At 34.7% G+C, this 22500-nt stretch overlaps 1 protein-coding gene across 1 annotated transcript in view; it reads left to right on the plus strand.

The window, feature by feature from the left end:
* The window catches only part of EYS (eyes shut homolog), a 1768116-nt gene that overhangs the window by 588557 nt on the left and 1157059 nt on the right, over positions 1 to 22500 (plus strand). The window contains exon 13 of the mRNA XM_036871239.1: positions 10210 to 10355. Coding sequence (XP_036727134.1) covers positions 10210 to 10355 — 146 coding nt within the window. The remainder of the gene's footprint in view (positions 1 to 10209; positions 10356 to 22500) is intronic.

The raw sequence follows: 22500 nt of genomic DNA on the forward strand, positions 1-22500 counted from the left end.
GACCAATCACAAGTTCTGAAATTGAGACTGTGATTTAAAATCTTCCAACAAACGAAAGCCTAAGACTAGATGGCTTCACAGAAGTATTCTATCAAACATTTAGAGAAGAGCTAACACCCATCCTTCTCAAACTCTTCCAAAAAATTGCAGAGGGAAGAACAATCCCAAACTTATTCTACAAGGCCACCATCACCCTGATACCAAAACCAGACAACGATACTATAAAAAAAAGAAAACTATGGAGCAATATCCATACTTTCCTTCTTTTCATTTTGTTTGAGGTACACAGAATGTACAAAACCTTAAAGTACAGCATCTTAAAGATGCAGATAAATTGAAACATAAAAAGTAAACTATGCATATCATAGAGTATTCAATATCCTCTTAGATTAATATTAAATTTGATATTTTTTCTATGTGCAAGTGTTCAAAATACTGTATTTACTTTTTATTACATATACTTGTATACTTAAATATGCCTGTATCTGTTAAAAAATGAAAACTTATAAAACAAAAGATAGTAAGAATTATATCATATTTTATAAATGGTTAACTTTTTTAAAATATTAGAGTGTTTAACTTCATAAAATTTTAATACAGGAATCTTTATTCATGTTGCAAATAGAAAATATTAATAATTATTTGATTAACAAATGTCATTACTTACAAAGAAGAGTTGTTCAGGAATGCTGATTTAGTGTTACAAGAAAAAGGAATAAGTTGCATTAAAATGTATTATAAATTCTCATAAAATTTCTATTGTTATAACGGACTAAGAAGTTCTTATATTAAAATTTCACCAGCAACATTTTATTGTTTCATTTTTGTATTTGACTGTAGGTTTCATATAAAATAATCTATTGAGAAATATATAGGTCAAATCTTAATACTACAAAAATATTTTAAAATCAAAACTCTCATTAAAAACTCTATACTTCTGTGAAAAATGCCACTGGTAGTTTCATAGGGATAGCATTAAATCTGTAGATAACTTTGTATAGTATAGTCATTTTGTCAATGTTGATTCTTCCAATCCAAGAACATGGTTTATCTCTCCATCTGTTTGTATCATCTTTAATTTCTTTCATCAGTGTCTTATAGTTTTCTGCATACAGGTCTTTTGTCTCCTTAGGTAGATTTATTCCTAGGTATTTTATTCTTTTTGTTGCAATGGTAAATGGGAGTGTTTCCTTAATTTCTTTTTCAGATTTTTTATAATTAGTGTATAGGAATGCTAGAGATATCTGTGCATTAATTTTGTATCCTGCTACTTTACCAAATTCATTGATTAGCTCTAGTAGTTTTCTGATAGCATATTTAGGATTCTCTGTGTATAGTATATGCCATCTGCAAACAGTGACAGCTTTACTTCTTCTTTTCCAATTTGGGTTCCGTTTATTTCTTTTTCTTCACTGATTGCTGTGGCTAAAACTTCCAAAACGATGTTGAATAATACTGGTGAGATTGAGCAACCTTGTCTTGTTCCTGATCTTAGTGGAAATGGTTTCAGTATTTCACCATTGAGAACGATGTTGGCTGTGGGTTTGTCATATATGGCCTTTATTATGTTGAGGTAAGTTCCCTCTATGCCTACTTTCTGGAGGGTTTTATCATAAATGAGTGTTGAATTTTCTCAAAAGCTCTCTCTGCATCTATTGAGAAGATCATATGGTTTTTCTCCTTCAATTTGTTAATATGGGGTATCACATTGATTGATCTGCATATATTGAAGAATCCTTGCATTCCTGGGATAAACCCCACTTGATCATGCTGTATGATCCTTTCAATGTGCTGTTGGACTTGTTGCTAGTATTTTTTTGAGGATTTTTACATCTCTGTTCTTCAGTGATATTGGCCTGTAGTTTTCTTTCCTTGTGACATCTTTGTCTGGTTTTGGTAACAGGGTGATGGTGGCCTCGTAGAATGAGTTTGGGAGTATTACTCCTCTGTAATATTTTGGAAGATTTTGAGAAGGATGGGTGTTAACTCTTCTCTAAATGTTTAATAGAATTCACCTGTGAAGCCATCTGGTCCTGGGCTTTTGTTTGTTGGAAGATCTTTAATCACAATTTCAATTTCAGTGCTTGGGATTGGTCTGTTTATATTTTCTATTTCTTCCTGGTTCAGTCTCAGAAGATTGTGCTTTTCTAAGAATGTGTCCATTTCTTCCAGGTTGTCCATTTATTGGCATATAGTTGCTTGTAGTAATCTCTCATGATCCTTTGTATTTCTGCAGTGTCAGTTTTTACTTCTCCTTTTTCATTTCTAATTCTATTGATTTGAGTCTTCTCCCTTTTTTTCTTGATGAGTCTGGCTAAAATTTCACAATGTGTATGGAAATACAAAAGACCCCAAATAGCCAAAGAAATCTTGAGAAAGGAAAACGGAGCTGGACAAATCAGTCTCCCAGACTTACGACTCTACTACAAAGCTATAGTAATCAAGACAGTATGGTACTGGCACAAAACAGAAATATAGATCAATGGAACAGGATAGAACGCCCAGAGATAAACCCATGCACATATGGTCACCTTATTTTCGATAAAGGAGGCAAAAATATACAATGAAGAAAGGACAGTCTTTTCAATAAGTGGTGCTGGGAAAACAGGATAGCTACATGTAAAAGAATGAAATTACAACACTCCTTAACACCATACACAAAAATAAACTCGAAATGGATTAAAGACCTAAGTGTAAGGGCAGACACTATCAAACTCTTAGAGGAAAACATAGGCAGAACACTCTATGACATAAATCACAGCAAGATCCTTTTTGACCCACCTCCTAGAGAAATGGAAATAAAAACAAAAATAAACAAATGGGACCTAATGGAACTTAAAAGATTTTGCACAGCAAAGGAAACCATAAACAAGATGAAAAGACAACCCTCAGAATGGGAGAAAATATTTGCAAATGAAGCAACTGACAAAGGATTAATCTCCAAAATTTAGAAGCAGCTCATGCAGCTCAATATCAAAAAAATAAACAACCCAATCCAAAAATGGGCAGAAGACCTAAATAGACATTTCTCCAAAGAAGATATATAGATTGCCAACAAACACATGAAAGAATGTTGAACATCACTAATCATTAGAGAAGTGCATATCAAAACTACAATGTGGTATCACGTCACACCAATCAGAATGACCATCATCAAAATATCTACAAACAATAAATGCTGGAGAAGGTGTAGAGAAAAGGGAACTCTGTTGCACTGTTGGTGGGAATGTAAACTGATACAGCCACTATGGAGAACATTATGGAGGTTCCTTAAAGAACAAAAAATCGAACTACCATACCACCCAGCAATCCCATTACTGGGCATATACCCTGAGAAAACCATAATTCAAAAGGAGTCATGTACCGCAATGTTCATTGCAGCTGTATTTACAATAGCCAGGACATGGAAGCAACCTAAGTGTCCACTGACAGATGAATGGATAAAGAAGATGTGGCACATATATACAATGGAATATTACTCAGCCATAAAAAGAAACGAAATTGAGTTATTTGTAGTTAGGTGGATGGACCTAGAGTCTGTCATACAGAGTGAAGTAAGTCAGAAAGAGAAAAACAAATACCATATGCTAACGCATATATATGGAATCAAAAAAAAAATGTTTCTGAAGAACCTAGGGGCAGGACAGGAATAAAGACACAGACATAGAGAATTGACTTGAAGACACGGGGAGTGGGAAGGGTAAGCTGGGACGAAATGAGAGCATGGCATGGAAATACACACACTGCCAAATATGAAATAGGTAGCTAGTTAGAAGCAGGTGCATAGCACAAGGAGAGCAGCTCACTGCTTTGTGAAGACCTGGAGGGGTGGGATAGGGATGGTGGGAGAGATTTGCAAGAGGGAGGAGATATGGGGATATATGTATAAGCATAGCTGATTCACTTTGTTATACAGCAGAAACTAACACACCATTGTAAAGCAATTATACTCCAATAAAGATGTTAAAAAAAGAATCCCCTATACTTTGTCTTGGATCTTTTAATATGATTTAATCAATACAGTCACTATATTTTAAAATAAGTCAGCTTTCTAGAAGCATAAAAACAATTTCTCTACTTATTAATTCTTTCCTCATGTGAAGTAAGATAAAAAAACAAGATAAAGAATAATGTAAAGCAGAGGTTCATCTTAGCGCTGTATGCCCCTGTGATTATCTTGCACCTTTCCGTTTTCATCATGGAAAAATCGCCTCATGTAAATTACAATTACTCTTCTTAATCTCAACTTCATTTTAATGTATTTAATTTTTTTCAGAAGTCACCTGTTAAAATTCATTTTGGTAATTGGAAAAGTATGTTGAAAATATAAGTAAAAATTTTTATATCACTATTAACTTAAAAGAAATTTAAACAAAAATGTTCAAAACCTTGACAACCTATTTAATTCCACTGAAACTTTTGAAATAAAAGTCTTATCTTTTAATTGGAACATCTAGGGTCATTTGTAGAGACGTGGAAGGATCTAGAAACTGTCATACAGAGTGAAGTAAGTCAGAAAGAGAAAAACAAATATCGTATATTAACGCATATATGTGGAACCTAGAAAAATGATACAGATGAACCGGTTTGCAGGGCAGAAATAGAGACACAGATTTAGAGAACAAACGTATGGACACCAAGGGGGGAAAGTGGCTGGGTGGGGGGGTGGTGGTGAGAGGAATTGGGAGATTGGGATTGACATATATACACTAATATGTATAAAATGGATAATTAATAAGAACCTGCTGTATAAAAAAGTAAAATAAAATTCAAAAAAAAATGTGAAAAAATAATTTATTACATATTTCATGGTCTTAGTTGTTTATTTGAAATAGGATATGTTTACTATATGCATTCTTTTAAAAGTGGTTAAAGTTTCATCAAAAGGAAGAAATGTTTTAGAGACTTTTAGTATACAGTACAATAACTATTATAAAATCCAATGGGTCACTAAAGATGTTAATAAAAATGTTCAATTTTATTTTTTTCCCCTCAGCCTAGGTAGATGTGGTCTGCATAAAGAAGGGCTGGGAACCTCCCCAGGTAATAATAGAAGGAAATGCTGAAGGGATAGTGTCCTTTAGCCAGAGGCCAGTAGGAGGAAACATCTGGCGAGGATCCTTTGACACAACCATGCACTTTCATTTTCTAAGTGTCTGAAGGGCCAGGTTAAGTGCAGAGAGAACAAATTGGGAGTGTGCAACACTGTGCTTGCCTCTCCTAGTGAGAGGTGTAGGGGTGAGTGGGGAGGGAAGAGAAAGAGAAAGGGAAGTGGGTGGAAGAGTGGGAAGGAGGGAAAGAGCGTACATATATATACATTGATTTTCCTGGGAAAGACTATACACAGAGATTCAAGGTAGAAGCTCTATTCTGTAATAAAGATTTGATCTTCATGGAAATTTGCCCTAATGTGATACGATAAATGAATATAAGTTTTAGTAAAAACTATAGAAGGATCCACAAGGCTAAACTTTAGATGGTAATTATAATTGAAAAATGAGCAAAGGAGAATTCTGGGTAGGTAAGAAAATCTAATCTTGTCATACATTCTCAAAACTACCACACAGACAAACAAACAAACAAACAAAAACTATTATGGGTTTTGTTGTGTATGTTCATTTGTTTTGTTTTTTAGACTTCACATATAAATAAAATCATATGGAATTTGTCTTTCTCTGTCTGACTTATTTTACTTAGCATAATACCCTATAAGTCCATCCATGTTTTTGCAAATGGTAACATTTCTTTCTTTTATGGCTTAATAATATTCCACTGTGTGTATATACTGCATCTTCTTTATCCATTCCTCTGTTGATGGACATTTAGGTTGCTTCCATATCTTGGTTACTGTAAATAATGCTCTTTTGAACACTAGGGTGCAGATATCTTTTCAAATTAGTGTTTTAATTTTCTTCGGGCAAATACCTAGAAAGGGAAATGCTGGATCGTATGGAAGTTCTATTTTTTTATTTTTTGAGAAACCTCCATACTGTTTTCCATAGCATCTGCAACAATTTATCTTCCTACCAACAGTGCACAAGTGTTCACTTTTCTCCACATCCTTGCCAACACTTGTTATTTCTTGTCTTTTTCTTAAAAGCCATTCTGAAAGGTGTGAAGTGATATCTCACAGACAGAAAGAACAAATTGGTGGTTGTCAGATGGGTGGGAGGTGGGAGGATGAGTAAAACAGATAAAGGGGTTTAAGAGGTACAAAATTCCATTTGTAAAATAAATAAGTCACAGGGATGTAACGTACAGCACAGGGAATATAACCAATAATATTGTAATAACTTTGTATGGTGACAGATGGTAATTAGAATTATCATGGTGATCATTTTATTATATATTAAATATTGAATCACTATTTTGTATCCCTGAAACTAATATACAATTGTAAGTCAGTTAGACTTCAATTTAAAAAAAATCCCACATCTTCACCATAGGAAGACAAAGAACATGAAAATTTTCACATTAACTGATGGAGGAAGTAAATAATAGTATGTTTAAAATAATGAAAACAACATTTCTCATTGTTAGAAAAAAGAATTGTAGACATAGAAATTGGCTAAGCTAAAATGAATCCTATTATGTCAAATTAGAAATGGGGTGTTAATATGCATTCATGCATTAATATGTATGCTTATAATATACATATATACACACATACACAAAGATATAGAAATGGGCATATATGTATGCATATACAGACACACATATATGTGTATATATATATACATATATATATATATATATACACACACACACACACATACACATACACATACAAGTTATCTTGGCTTCCAAATACCACTCTTCACTTAAAGGAGCCAGGAGTCCTAGGAGAAATGGCTGATTTCACATCTAGGACTGGAAAAATGTAAGATAAACCTGGAATATCTTGCTAGAAAGTAAGCAAGTGCTCAAAGAATGATGGAGATGGGTCAAAAGGATACAAGAGACAGCTTGAAAAGGTTCCCACTCTCCGAATCTCACACAAACTGAGTATCAAAATCAATAATAATAGTTACATATTTGACACAGTGAATAAAATAAAACTCATGAATTCATATAGCTACAAATAAATAACTGAATAAATGAACAAATGAATAAATGAATGAAAGAAAATGTAAAGCTCTTCCTAACAGTCAAAAGTCATCTGGTAAATGTAGAATAAATGATGAGTTAGAAAAGTACCATTTGGCAAATTATATAGAGATGATTCAGTTAGGACCATCAATAGAGAACATCTCCTATTTTAAGTTGGTTGAAATCTCCAGATTCTAGGGTACTGATTTGATCAAGAAACCACTCAGGAACCTTTCTATAATCACAGAAAATGAAATTTGGGTGGCAAAAGACAAGGGATATGGATATTTCTTCATTTTCAAAATTAGAGAAATAAAGGAGAGACAGAAAGAGAGGAAGCTCTATAAATTTAATGAATAAATTGCTATTTAGATTAGATTGAGAAAGTCAGTGATCATTATTATAAATCTATCATTGAGAAGAAAGATGTCCTAAAATAACTTCTAATATTCAACATTTCAGACTACCAAGTAGATTTTGCAACTTTTGGCAATATGATAGAACTGTCCTAAATACCTGCAACAATGTATAAATTGAAATTAAAGTCATTATGTTATGTATTTTGTAGTAATACAACATTTTCAAGTTTATCAGTATGAAAAAAATTATGTCCTGGACATACCTTTTACTGCCATATCTGAGAACACTGTGCCCATCTCCAGCCTACTCTATGATCCCTTGGAATCATCATGGGTTCACTGAGAACACACAACAGCAATCAAGGACAATATCATTAGCAAGTATATTTTGATTTTAGCAAGGATTTACAAGATTCGTTATGGATAGGAAGATATTAGTCAGATAGTGGAGATGGAGAAAATTTTCCCCATTTGAACATAACTTCAGGGACTCATAGTAACTGGATTAACGTTACCCTAAAAAAGTGGTTATAGTCATTTCCTTACCATGTTGAGAGCTCTTGAGAAGTACAGTACTCTTTTATACCAGCATGACATTATACATGCAATTTTAGTGCCTTCTGTCCAACAGATTCAAAGATTCCACTCTTTCTTTATGATTAACTGGTAAAACCTTTTCTGTCAGTTTCTCTAGAAGTTAGCTCTGTTTTTATAGGATTGTACACCTGTCTCTATTGGCATATCTTTACTGTCCTGGTTTACATGTCCATGTCCCTAAATTGTCTATGAGACTTTCAAAAGCAAAACCAAGCTTATTTACACTTGGATCTGGGTATATGACTAATGTTTGGCATTCAGTAAATTAATGTGTGGTGAATTGGGAGCTTGGATATATTAGATTTCTGGTGGTTATGATTTTTGTTGAAATTATGATTATGTCAAAACAATTAGGAAGAGGTTTCCTTAGAAAATCAGAATAAAAATCTGTCTCAAAAGCACTGAGGGACTTCCCTGGTGGTCCAATGGTTAAGACTCTGTGCTTCCACTGCAGGGGGCATGGGTTCGATCCCTGATCAGGGAACTAAGATCCTGCATGCCATGGTGCAGCCAAAAGAAAGAAAAAAGCATTGAAAGGATATTTGATAAAGCTTTTTTCTAGACTTCTACAAGAGGGGGGGAGAATTGCAACTATATAGAGCTTGTTTTGCTAAGTGCACTTTTCTCTCAATTTAATTTTATCTATAGAAATTCGTTCCATGTTTTCATTAATATTTTTATGAATATAGAAGTTAAATTAGGAAAGACTAAATTATCTTGTTTCTTCCTCTTAACATTATTTATTGGTTTTATCATCAATTATTTGGTTGTTGCTTTTACTGATGCTATTCCACCAACACATAACTAAAACTAGTCACAATTCATCTAAGGAGGATTCGTCTTCTCCCTTCTGGTAAACAGATACAGACTGACTAGATGTTTAAACATAAACTTGGTGGGCACAATATCCAAAAAGAGACTGAGAATAAATTCAAAGTGATCTTGCCACATGTACTTATATTTGTAGCTGCCACAGCTTAGACTAAAGAGGAAATAAGTCAAGAGTTGATTGAGACAGGATCTCAATCAATAGAAAGAAATGCACATAAGAACAAAGAAACACTTCCAAACAAGAGTTGAGGACAAATCTGAACTCAGTAACTCAGAGTCATCAGAGGCTGATGCATAAGATAAAGAGGGGACAGCTGGACATTGAAAGGGGGTTCAGATGAAGTTTCTGGAAGTCATCCTCAATGACAAGGCTTTTGAGAGTCCCTCTGTCCATTAAGTTCATGACACTTTGAACCCGACATCTAATCATTGAATAACATTCAATTTCTGCAACATCTGCTACTATAATTAATCACTAATGAAATTGTTTTTGTTAAAAGAATTAAAAAAAAATAATCAGAAGGACTTTAGTATCAGGAAAAAAATGTTATTCAATCCATGGAGAGAATAATTTTCAAATTTCAACATAGAATATAGTTAAAGGTGATATTTATACCATAACGAAACAAATACAGGTACAGAATTAAGCTCAATAGTATCTATGAAATTCCAGTAATTTTTTAACCAAATACATTCATTTTAAAAAACACTCCCACATAAAGAACTTTTAAGGAGAAAATTATCTAGAAGATTGTTGGAGGAGGTCATCAAGTGGACTTGACCTTCGGTTGACTCATGAGCTGGACCAGGGCAATGGGAGGCTTCTAACTCCATCCCCATTCTTGATATGTGCATCCTCCCACCGTTCCCATACTAGGAGCCACACCAAGGATACAGCCTTGAGATGATAATGTGTTATTGAGACCATCTGGATGGTACACGACTGATCCTCCTTAAGGTGTCTATATAAACTCCTAAGGTTCTGGTGGGCAGGTTCAGAGATCTACTCATCTTGTGACCGCCCAAGACAAGCTTCTGATTTAAGTTCCCTTACTTATTAAACCTGCCATCTACTGATCTGGGGTGGTCTGCCTCTTTCTTTGGTTTATTCTTGCTCTCTATATATGGGGCCAGTTTCGAATTTGACTTGGGGAACTCCCGAGGTTTTGGACCAAAAAAGGTGAATTGTATTTTCTTCAAAGAAAAAAATAAAATGGAAATATTTCAATTTCTGTACATTTAGTTAAAAGTCTGAAATTTAATATATATATATGAATTATGTATATAATGAAATGCTTTTTGGTGTTACATTATTTCTCTTTTTTTTCTCTAGACTTCTATGTAATTGTGAACCTGAATATCATGGATCTTTTTGTGAACTGGATATAAATGAATGTGAAATCTCACCTTGTCGTGATGGAGAAAATTGTGTCAAAAGAACAGGTGGATACATCTGCCTCTGTGCTCCTGGTTATTCAGGTAAATTTCCACCTGCTCTGTCTGTATCAACATGTTGGTTGTAAATAACTGGCACCCTCATCTCTACTCTGCAAATCCTGAACTAACCTGTTCCATTCAAGTGGGGCAGGAGGGTCAAGAGGCTCTTTGTCTCTTGTAAAAGAAACTAGTAAAAACAAAAATTATGCTTTTTAATCTAAAATTCACTAAATATTAAGAAATATATGAATTATACATCAAGGTATTTTACATTTTTATGCTGTTTTGAATTGAAGTTTATCTAAAGTATGTTTATATGCTTGTAATACAGAAAAGGCATTGTTGTATGAATAATCTAAGAGAAATAGTACTGTTATATCCATTACATAAATGTTACTTTAAAAAAATATAAAGAGTAAGTTTAGCTCTTTTAAACATACTTATATGCTAGAAATCAATCAGGGAGCCCTTGTGAATTTAAAGTTCCAGGAGAAAAATACGACTTGGAGTCAGTTGCCTCAATATCAATCATTCCACAACATAATTTCTATCCAAAAATAAATGCAAAAGTCATCAATGAACTTAGGAAAGAACATTAGCCCTCTAAACTTCTGCTGAGAAATTGTTTTTATGAAATACAAAAAGCTATATTGTTTTGGCATACCAATATTAATTATGTGGGCCCAGCAAGAATGTATTCAAATCTCAAATCATAATTTATTAATGTCTGAATTCTTCACCACTGGGATCTTTTGGGTTTCTTTCCTGAGAGAACCTGGCTAAGTGAATCTAATATTAGATTCTATACTCTTAGGAGTAAAAGAAGAAAAAAAAAACTAGAAATATAGAAATGATATTGAAAAGCAAAACTGATAAAGAACTAGAAGCATTTCCAGTGAATAAGTGGTCAAAAGCAATAGGAAACTGACACCTGAACAAAAAATATGCAGGTGTCTTCCTGGGGAATAATGACAGCTTCAGAAAAGGTTTCCTTGGTAACAATTGTTACAGACACAGAAGTGTTGGCTGAAACTTAAAAAAAAAAAAAAAAAGTGAACTACAATCTACAGATGTTATTACATAAATAAGAAGCAATACATTTTGGCTATAAAAGTATCTTTTCTAAATTTCATATTGCCCCTCATCTTCCAAATGGTTGAGATTTGTACTTGGGACCACACGTATCCAACTAGCAATACCATTCCCCATGCTATTGTTTTGCAGCTGCTACCACGCTAACATTGTTAAAATAAGAAATGACACACTGAGCTGAATATGACTGAGAAACATGTTTTGTAAAATTACTTGATATAACACATTGTTCTGATACTTTAAATTCATCCTAAAATTTGAAGGATTAATGTGTTCTTTGTTTTTCTTTTCACAACCTATTTCACTGCAAGCTAAGGTTCTTAGCATTGTTTCAAAATCTAAGATTGAGTTGCCAATTAGACACCCCAGTGTAGAAGCTGAGTGCACAGCTGGCTGTATGAGGTGGTCTCCAATTGAAATATACATGTGGGAGTCTTCAGATATACAACTGTGGTGCTGGGTAGGCTCACAAAAGAGTGAGTGTGGATAGAAGAGAGAAGAGGACCAAGGACTGAGCCCAGAGGCACTGCGATATTTAGGGTTCCAGGGGAGAAGGAAGAACTCGCAAAGGAAATTCAAAAGAGCAGTCAGTGATACAGGAGGTAAAACAAGAGCAGATAGAGTTTGGAAAGGCATGTAAATTATTTCAAGTAGAGAGAGTGATCAACGTTGTCAAATATTATTATGTCAAGTAAAATAAGGACTAAGTATTAACCATTGGCGTTAGCAATACAAACGTCATTGGTGACACTGTCAAGGACGCAGTTTTGCTGGAGTGGAGGGTGCAAAATTCTGTTTGAAGTGGATTTAAGAGAAAATGTGAGAAAAGTGCTGAGATGAATACACAGTTTATTAAAGGAATATTTTTATTTTTAAAGAAGGAAACAAGAAATGGAGCAGTAGTTTGAGGAGAGAGTGAGATTGAAAATGAAAGGTTTAATTTTTACGTTTTGTTTGTTTTTAATTTACATGCTCATTAAATGATGCTGACTCTTGTGTGGAGAATGAAGTAGAGAGTTCCAGTAATAGTAGCAGAGAGACATATCAGAAAGCTTTGGAAATGGTCCAGGTGACAGATTATAGCGAGTTAGATTAGCACTGCCCAGCAGAGCTGGTGAGAAGTGCCCTCACCTCATATGTGCTCCATAAATATTCATGAATGATGAACATTTAATAAAATATAAATAGTAAAGTATATCACTGAACTAAATATCATTTTATAAATCATTGATGAATCAAATTATGCCCCTTTTTATTTTTAATGAAAAAACTTCAACCTCCTCTCATTGATTCATTGGGTTCTGAAACACTGTATTTTCAGTTATTTGGGGATCTCAAGCTTTTTTCGGATGATGTTCACATAAACCCACATTCATATAACACGTATGTGTAACTGATTCCTGGGAAAGCCACTTAAGGAATAATGATTCCATGCGCTTCCTTTCAAGCTCTAAATTGGATTTTGTGTGGCCTGTTTCCCAAGGAAAATTTGAATTTTGAACTCAGCAAATTATGCTTACTTTTTGGTTAACTCTATTGTAGGCTCCTCATATTGGAAGAAATGAGTTTTCTTCTTAATTTCAAAAAGATTTGTTGGAAGTTTACAAATACCCAACTCACAGGCCATTATAAAGGGGGTCTCACACCTGGTTTGGTGGTCTACTATATGACCCCTCAGTTGAAATCACTATGCAGTAACTGGTGTAGCCAAAGTGTCTCTGTAGATGTAGTCAATTCTGAGTTGATTTAACCATCATTTCAGGCCAGGTGTATCAGAGACTGGCAACTGCTAAACTGTTTCCTGGAAGGGTTGGAAGATTCAATTCTCATACTTCTTCTAGAAAGCTATGATCATAAAAAATAATTCATTCATATCTACTCTCTCACTAATATACATGTATTTGAGAGAGATCATAACTTAACATGGTATAGAGCAGATATATTAATTGCCATAGGGAAAAATTATGTAGAAAAGCGATTATAAAGGGCTGGAATAAGGTTAGGAGTTGGGGAGGTGAATTTAAAGAAAACAATCAGAAAAGGCCTTGAAAAAAACTGGTTTGGACTGAGATTGAAATGCCATTTATATATTGGTAGATACATATATATGTATATAGATAAAGAAATAGATTGAGAGATATCAAAAATCAAAATTGTACTTAATAAACTATAAAGGTGAGAATATTTCCCTAATAACGGATATTTATATTTTATGCATAATCGGACCATTAAGAGATGTGCTACAGCCAGTGGCAGCAGCATGGCATGACATTAGCTGAAGAGATGAGCAGGAAACTCAAAGCACTCTCAAGAATTCTTGTTCACTGACGCCACATTCAAACCTCATTTTTGCCTCTTCCTCCCACCAAATCCTTATCTCCTTTTTGCCCAACCTAATTCCATGGCTCACAGTTATAACCACTGCCTTACTTGCATTATCCTGCCTCTGTCTCCTTCCATAATGCTCGCCTCAAAACACCTCTATCTTGAAGTTAATCCCAACTTCCCATATATTTTTCATTCACATGGGTGTCATAGAACAGGAGAAAAAAACACAAGTATGTGTACACACACACACACACACACACACACAGACTCTCACACTCTACATTGGTTGTTCTTACTTTGACTTCCTGACCACAGAACTCAAGGAAGCCGTTGGCTGCCTCTGAATGCTGCTTCTCACTAATCAATCCAGTTTCCCAGCATCCTAGCTTATTATTTCTGGCTCTCTCTTCTCTTTTTAAATTCCCATCAATCTTCCCTCTACTTAAATTTCAGTTTAAATCTTTGTCTCTCATATTCCTGAGAAAGTAAAAGTGATCAGAAGAGAACTTTATCTCCCCACTAACAACTAACACCCTACAGAGATCTGCAGTCATACACAGTGTTTTTCTCTGGTTTCCCTGTTCCTGTCTGTGGTTATCCCTTCTACTGGTAAATTGCTTCTGTCCTCTGTCACCTATCATTAAAGGACATTCATCCTGACATTATTTTCTGCAACATAAATTCCTTCATCCATACTATGTCACTACTACCAGTATATAAATATTGATATTAACCTCTTTCTCATCTCATTTTTGAATCTTTCCCTTTTTATATGTATATTAAACTACATTTCTTTTTTTTAAATAGAATTGTCAAATCTTTATCAATTGACATTCCCACCAACAATGCAAGAGGGTTCCCTTTTCTCCACACACTCACCAGCATTTATTGTTTGTAGATTTTGTGATGATGGCCATTCTGACCAGTGTGAGGTGAGGTCTTATTGTAGTTTTGATTTGCATTTCTTTAATGATTAGTAATATTGAGCATTTTTCATGTGTTTGTCGGCCGGCTGTTTATCTCCTTTGGAGAAATGTCTATTTATGTCTTCCACCCATTTTTTGATTGGGTTGTTTGTTTTTTTGATATTGAGCTGCATGACTGGTTTGTATGTTTTGGAGGTTAATCCTTTGTCAGTTGCTTCGTTTGCAAATATTTTCTCCCATTCTGAGGGTTGTCTTTTTGTATTGTTTATGGTTTCCTTTGCTGTGCAAAATCTTTTAAGTTTAATTAGGTCCCATATTTTTGTGTTTGTTTTTACTCTCATTACTCTAAGAGGTGGGTCAAAAAAGATCTTGCTGCGATTTATGTCAAAGAGTGTCCTGCCTATGTTTTTCTCTAAGAGTTTTATACAGTCTGGCCTTACATTTAGGTATTTAATCCACTTTGAGTTTATTTTTGTGTTTGGTTTAGGGAGTGTTCTAATTTCATTTTTTTACATGTAGCTGTACAGTTTTCCCAGCACCACTTATTAAAGAGGCTGCCTTTGCTCCATTGTATATTGTGGCCTCCTTTGTCATAGATTAGGTGACCATAAGTCACCTAATCTCTGGGCTTACCTCTGGTCTTTCTATCCTGTTCCATTGATCTATATTTCTGTTTTTGTGCCAGTACCATACTGTCTTGATTACTGTAGCTTTGTAATATAGTCTGAAGTCAGGGAGTCTGATTCCTCCAGCTCCGTTTTTGTTTTTCTCAAGGTTGCTTTTGCTGTTCGAGGTCCTTTGTGTTTCCATACAAATTGTACATTTTTTTGTTCTAATTATGTGAAAAATGCCATTGGTAATTTGATAGGGCTTGCATTGAATCTGTAGTTTGCTTTGGGTACTATAGTCATTTTCACAATGCTGATTCTTCCAATCCAAGAACATAGTGTGTCTCCCCATCTGTTTGTGTCATATTTGATTTCTTTTTTACTTTTTAAATTTTATTTATTTATTTTTTATACAGCAGGTTCTTATTAGTTATCTATTTTACACATATTAGTGTATATATATGAATCCCAATCTTCCAATTCATCCCACCAACACCATCTCCACTTTCCCCCCTTGGTGTCCATACATTTGTTCTCTACATCTGTGTCTCTATTTCTGCCTTGCAACTGGTTCATCTCTACCATTTTTCTAGATTCCACATATATATGTTAATATACGATGTTTGTTTTTCTCTTTCTGACTTACTTCACTCTGTATGACAGTCTCCAGGTCCATCCATGTGTCTGCAAATCACCCAATTCCATTTCATTTTATGGCTAATTAATATCCCATTGTATATATGTATCACATCTTCTTTATCCATTCATCTGTTGATGGGCATTTAGGTTGCTTCTGTGACCTGGCTATTGTAAATAGTACTTCATTGAACATTGGGGTGCATGTGTCTTTTTGAATTATGGTTTTCTCTGGGTATATGCCCAGTAGTGGTATTGCTGGGTCATATGGTAATTCTAGTTTTAGTTTTTCAGGAACCTCCACACCCTCTCCAGCATTTGTTGTTTGCAGATTTTTTGATGATGCCCATTCTAACTGGTGTGAGGTGATACCTCATTGTAGTTTTGATTTGCATTTCTCTAATAATTAGTGATGTTAAGCAGCCTTTCATGTGCCTCTGGACCATCTGTATGTCTTCTTCGGTGAAATGTCTATTTAGGTCTTCTGCCCATTTTTTGATTGGGTTGTTTATTTTCTTAAATATTGAGCTGCATGTGCTGTTTATGTATTTTGGTAATTAATCCTTTGTCCATTGATTCTTTTGCAAATATTTTCTCCCATTCTGAAGGTTGTCTTTTTATCTTCTTTATAGTTTCCTTTGCTTTGCAAAAGCTTTTAAGTTTCATTAGGTCCCATCTGTTTATTTTTGTTTTTATTTCCATTACTCTAGGAAGTGGGTCAAAAATGATCTCTCTGTGGTTTATGTCAAAGATTGTTCTTCCTATGTTTTCCTCTAAGAGTTTTATAGTGTCCACTCTTACATTTAGGTCTTTAGTCAATTTGAGTTTATTTTTGAGTGTAGTGTTAGGGAGTGTTCTAATTTCTTTCTTTTACATGTAGCTGTCCAGTTTTCCCAGCACCACTTATTGAACAGACTGTCTTCTCTCCACTGTATATCCTTGCCTCCTTTGTCATAGATTAGTTGGCCATAAGTGTGTGGGTTTATCTCTGGCCTTTCTTTCCTATTCCGTTGATCTATATTTCTGTTTTTGTGCCAGTACCATATTGTCTTGATTAAACAATCTAACCTTACACCTAAAGGAACTAGACAAAGAAGAATGAACAAAACCCAAAGTTAGCAGAAGGAAAGAAATCATAAATATCAGAGCAGAAATAAATGAAATAGAAACAAAGAAAACAATAACAAAGATCAATAAAACTAAAAGCTGGTTCTTCATGAAGATAAACAAAATTGATAAACCTTTAGCCAGACTCATCAGGAAAAAGAGGGAGAGGACTCAAATCAATAAAATTAGAAATGAAAAAGGGGAAGTTACAATGGACACCGCAGAAATACACAGCATCATAAGAGACTACTACAAGCAACTTTATGCCAATAAAATGGACAACCTATAAGAAATGGACAAATTCTTAGAAAGGTATAAGCTTCCAAGACTGAACCAGGATGAAACAGAAAATATGAACAGACCAATCACAACTAATGAAATTGAAACTGTGCTTAAAATTTTTTCAACAAACAAAAGTTCAGGCTTCAGAGGTGAATTCTATCAAACATTTAGAGAAGAGCTAACGCCTATCCTTCTCAAATTCTTCCAAAAAATTTCAGAGGAAAGAACAATCCCAAACTTATTCTACGAGCCCACCATCACCCTGATACCAAAACCAGACAAAGATACTACAAAAAAAGAAAATTATGGACCAATCTCCTTGATGAATAAAGATGATTTCTTTCATCAGTATCTTATAGTTTTCTGAGGACGGGGCTTTTACCTCCTTAGGCGAAAGGAGAGCTGTCTAGGTAGAACAGTATGGAGGTTCCTTAGGAAACTAAAGATAGAACTATCATGTGACCCAGCAATCCCACTACTGGGCATATACCCTGAGAAAACCATAATTCAAAAAGACACATGCACTCCAATGTTCATTGCAGCACTATTTACAATAAACAGGACATGGTAACAACCTAAATGTCCATCAAAGAAGGAATGGATAAAGAAGATGTGGTACATATATACAATGGAATGTCCCTCAGCCACAAAAAGGAATGAAATTGGGTCATTTGTAGAGACGTGGATGGACCTAGAGCCTGTCAGAAAGAATGAAGTAAATAAGAAAGAGCAAAACAAATATCGTATATTAACACATGTATGTGGAACCTGAAAAAAAATTGGTATAGACGATCTTATTTACAAAGCAGAAATGGAGACACAGATGTAGAGAACAAACGTATAGATAGCAAGGAGGTAAGGGGGGTGGGATGAATTGGCAGATTGGGATTGACATATATACTCTATTGATGCTATATATAAAATAGATAACTAATGAGAACCTACTGTATAGCAGAGTGAACTCTACTCAATGCTCTGCGGTGACCTAAATGGAAAGGAAATCCAAAAAAGAGGGATATATGTATACATATAGCTGATTCACTTTGCTATACAGTAGAAACTAACTCAACATTGTAAAGCAACTATACTCCAATAAAAATTTAAAAAAAAAATAATTATCAAATCTGTTGTCTATATTGAGTATCCATTTCCTAACTTACCATTCCCTTCAAACCTATTCCCAATTTGCTTTTAATCCCAAGACTAAAGTGAAACTCTTCACATCGTATGTCACCAGCTAGCACCACATTGAAAAATTAGAAAGCAAATTCTCCTTCCTCGTTTTAGTCATATTTTCAGTAGCATTTTACACATTCCTTCTACTTAAATACTTTCTGGACTTGCATTCCATGTTCCTACAATCACTAATTTCTTCACTGTTTTCTGTCTCCTCTGGTGAATACTGTACCTGTTCAGAACTTCATTCCTCCTCTCCCTTCTCTAAATACATTCATCCCTTAAGGGATTCCATCCAGGTTTTTGTTTGTTTAAGTATCATACATATACTGATAATTAACAAAATTGTTTTCATAAGTTCTGGACTCTCCCCTGAACTCTCAACTCATATACTCAAATAACTGCTCAACATTTCCACTTGGATTTCCATATGACACCTCCAACCAATCCCCCAATACTGAGGGGTTAGCCTAATCCTGCTCCACCCCTTGTCTTTTCTGTCTCATTGGATGGTGTCATGGTTCACCCAGTTCCTCAGGCCAAAATTATAGAATTATTTTCCAGTCTTTGTTTGTACATCCCATGAAGTCCATCAGCAGATCCCACTGGCTGCATCTTCAAAATATATTTAAATTCAACCACTTCTCACAACCATCATTACAGTCACCCTGATCCAGGCCACCATCACCTCTTGCCTGAACTATAACATCTTATTTCCTTCTTCCATTCGTGTCACATTAACATGTATTTCTCATCAAATACCTAGAGTGATCATTTTAAAATATGAAACGGATCACTTTACCCCCAGCTCAAAATCCATGGCTTCAAATAATGCTTTGAATGTAACACACACTCCTTACTTTGTCCTGTTACATCCTACATAATCTGGTCCCTGGCCACCTCTCCGACCCAGTTCCTATTGCATCCTCCCAGTCCCCATCCTAGGTGACCTCCTGATGTTCATCTGATGATGAATGCCTCCCTCAGATATGAGCAGTTTTCTCAATTATTTCATTGAGTCTCCATTACTATATAGAGACTACTCTATAGTCTCTCTTAGTGGCCTGTCCACATTATATAAAATAATACTATGTCACTCTGTCCAACTACTTTTTTCCATCATAACAATTATCACTATCTTATCTTTATATCACTTAATTAATGATTTATTTTATCTCTTCCTACTAGAATTGAATTTCTTAGAGGAAGGAAATTTTCTACCTTTTGTTCCCTGTTGTATCTCAGTGCCTAGAAAAGTGACTAGGACATTAGAGGTATTCAAAGATTTTTTTAAATGAAAGAACATTTCAGACTTTAAGTAATTTGGTTGCTTAATTGTAGTTAATTTTAACTTTTTACTTAATAATGCACACAACTCTTTGGTGATTATAGATTTCTATTAAGTATATTCTCTTTCCATTTTCTTCCCATAATGCCACTAAAATAGACTTTTTTTTTTACATTTTTATTGTAAATCAACTATAGTTCAATAAAAAATAAATTAATTAAAAACATTTTTAACATAAGTAATGAACAGATAATTGTCTCGCTTTTATAATGTTGATTTATTGATGCTGTGGAAAAACATTCAGAGAAGAAAAAGAAAACCCTGCAAATCTGACTCACTCTGAAGTAAAGGCATATATATGCAAATACATAACACAAATTCTAAATTCAGGGACAGTATAATTTGATTTAATATTACAAAGTGAAATAGTTCTATGCAATAAGTCTAAAAGTGACCTAAAATGAAAAATTTAGTCCTTTTATATTACTTATTAACCCCTAATAAACCTTTCTAAAAGGAAACCAATAGCAAATTAAGCCCAGTGACCTTATCATTAGTGATTCTTTATATAATATATAACAATCTTAAAGCAGTTAATATTTTATATCCTACAAAATATGATGCTAAAAATAATGGTTAAGATTATGTACTGCCTATTAAAAGCATATAAATTATCAAATATTTATAGGTTATTATCCACTTATATTTAGTTTTCTAGGACAGCAATCTTTATATGTCATAAATGTATTCATCTGACATTTTACAGAGTAATTGGGCTTAGAGAAATTCTATAGATAAATTATTAAACTGTATTTTTATCCTAACATTAAGAGATACTTTATTATTCAAGCAAATATTAATCAAAATGATTCTCAAGACCAGTGAGTACCGAAAATAATAGTTATAGGACAATGCAAATGTGCAGGCACTGAGGTGGTTTTACTTTCTGATCAATCAGTCTTCCTTCTTCCCAGGTTCTAACCAGGTATCAGCTCCCAAAAGACAAATGTGAATCCAAGTATCAGGTTTATTCACGAAGGCTCAATAACTCCCAAAGTACAGAGCTTTCTGGTCAAGCCAGTTTGAAGAAACCTATAAGCTATGTTTCAAGGTGAGAATACTATAATATTACCCATCTCCCATTGCAAACAGAGGAAATAATTGGGTATGGAAAGCAGAGTTACAGGGCTGGCTTCTTCTAGGAATTGGGGTCAACTGAACGGTGAAAACTAGAATGCACATGAAGAGCAGCAAGCTAGGGAGCTGTATTTCTGGAAAGTAGGCATTGCTATTTCCTCTGGAAGCCCAGGTCACAACATCTCGGCCAGCCTCTGATTTCAGCAGCTTTTGGAGTGAGCACCTTATAACGATGGTTCCCCAAGTCAGGTGATGCAGAGTCTCTGCTCCAAATCCAGGATCTTTTCCTACACCATGGAGCCAGCTTAGTCCACATGCAAAACACAGTAAGTCAGTGCCCTGAAGGCACCCTTCAAAGAACAGGAGATGGAAGGCAGTTTATAAATATTCCAACCACCGTCTTTTCTGGTAAATAATCCTGGGTATATTTTATTCACTTCTTAAAATTTTAGTGTGCAATCATGTCCCCATCACCTACAACAATCTCCTTAGCAGGGCTGCTTCTGCTGATTTTTAATCATTCTCTGGTCTCACTATCTCCACTCCCTCATTCTTCCTGAGGTCACCTGCCGAATAAATTTAGTATTCATCTCAGGTTCTGATTTCAGCAGAATCCAAACTAAGACAGTGGGCTTATGACATCAGAGCAGAAATCCAATGAAGTGACCCAAAGCCCCAGTATGAAGAATATTTCTTACTCTTGGAAGCATGAAAGCCCTTGCCATCAGTATGAAATATTGCCATTTGAAAAACAGATTTTCCCTAACTAGTTAGAAAGGGAAGGAAAGAGAATCCAATGTACGTACAATTCTGCCCCTTTTGGTAAGTGAATCTAAACTTACTTCACCTTTGGAAACTAGAGAATGAGGCTATAACCTCACAGACACCTAAAATAAATTTTGCTGCCTATAAATGAGATACACCTTCACTCTTGAGATAGAAGTATTTCCCTAGCCTATAAATGACTGTCAATGGCATCTCCAGGAAGTCAGTGATTTTCGCCTGTAATAATGTGCCTTCCTACCTTTAATGGAAATGCTCCATGGCTTTGTATAATATAAACAGATTTTTTTAAATTGTAAAGACCTTTTAAAATCAAAGTATTGAATCACTACGAAGCCAGTTAAATCTGGCTTTTAATCAGAGAAATAGAAATATAATCCATTACAAAGCAAAGATCGTCAGAGACATTTGTGATTTGAAATCTCAACCCCAATAACTCTAATGCACAGAGAAGAAAAATGTGTCTCCTACATTTTGAAAGGATTTTTCCCTCTGGTCCTTTAATGGGTAATTAATCTCAGTGCTCTATTTCAGTTCCTTATTCTTTCTCTTGGAGACATTCTTTTACCTGACTTTCTTGTTTTGAGTATCTTTTTCTCTAAGTTGTTTTCATAAGTTGCCAACATCTGAGTAATGCACATCTGGTCCTGTGGAGCATCTTTATCAAGACATACTTTAGCAGGTAAGACTCTGAACTCCAAGTTCCAGCCATTCTTCTGGGGTCCTACACTGAGCTCCTACAACATTCCTGCTTGTCTAGGTGCTGGAAAAACTGCACAGGATAGGCTAGACTCCATGCCTTCATGCTGCTTATGTTCTAATGA

Source organism: Balaenoptera musculus, chromosome 12 (genome assembly GCF_009873245.2).
Source record: "Balaenoptera musculus isolate JJ_BM4_2016_0621 chromosome 12, mBalMus1.pri.v3, whole genome shotgun sequence".
In the NCBI taxonomy this organism is placed as follows: domain Eukaryota; kingdom Metazoa; phylum Chordata; class Mammalia; order Artiodactyla; family Balaenopteridae; genus Balaenoptera; species Balaenoptera musculus.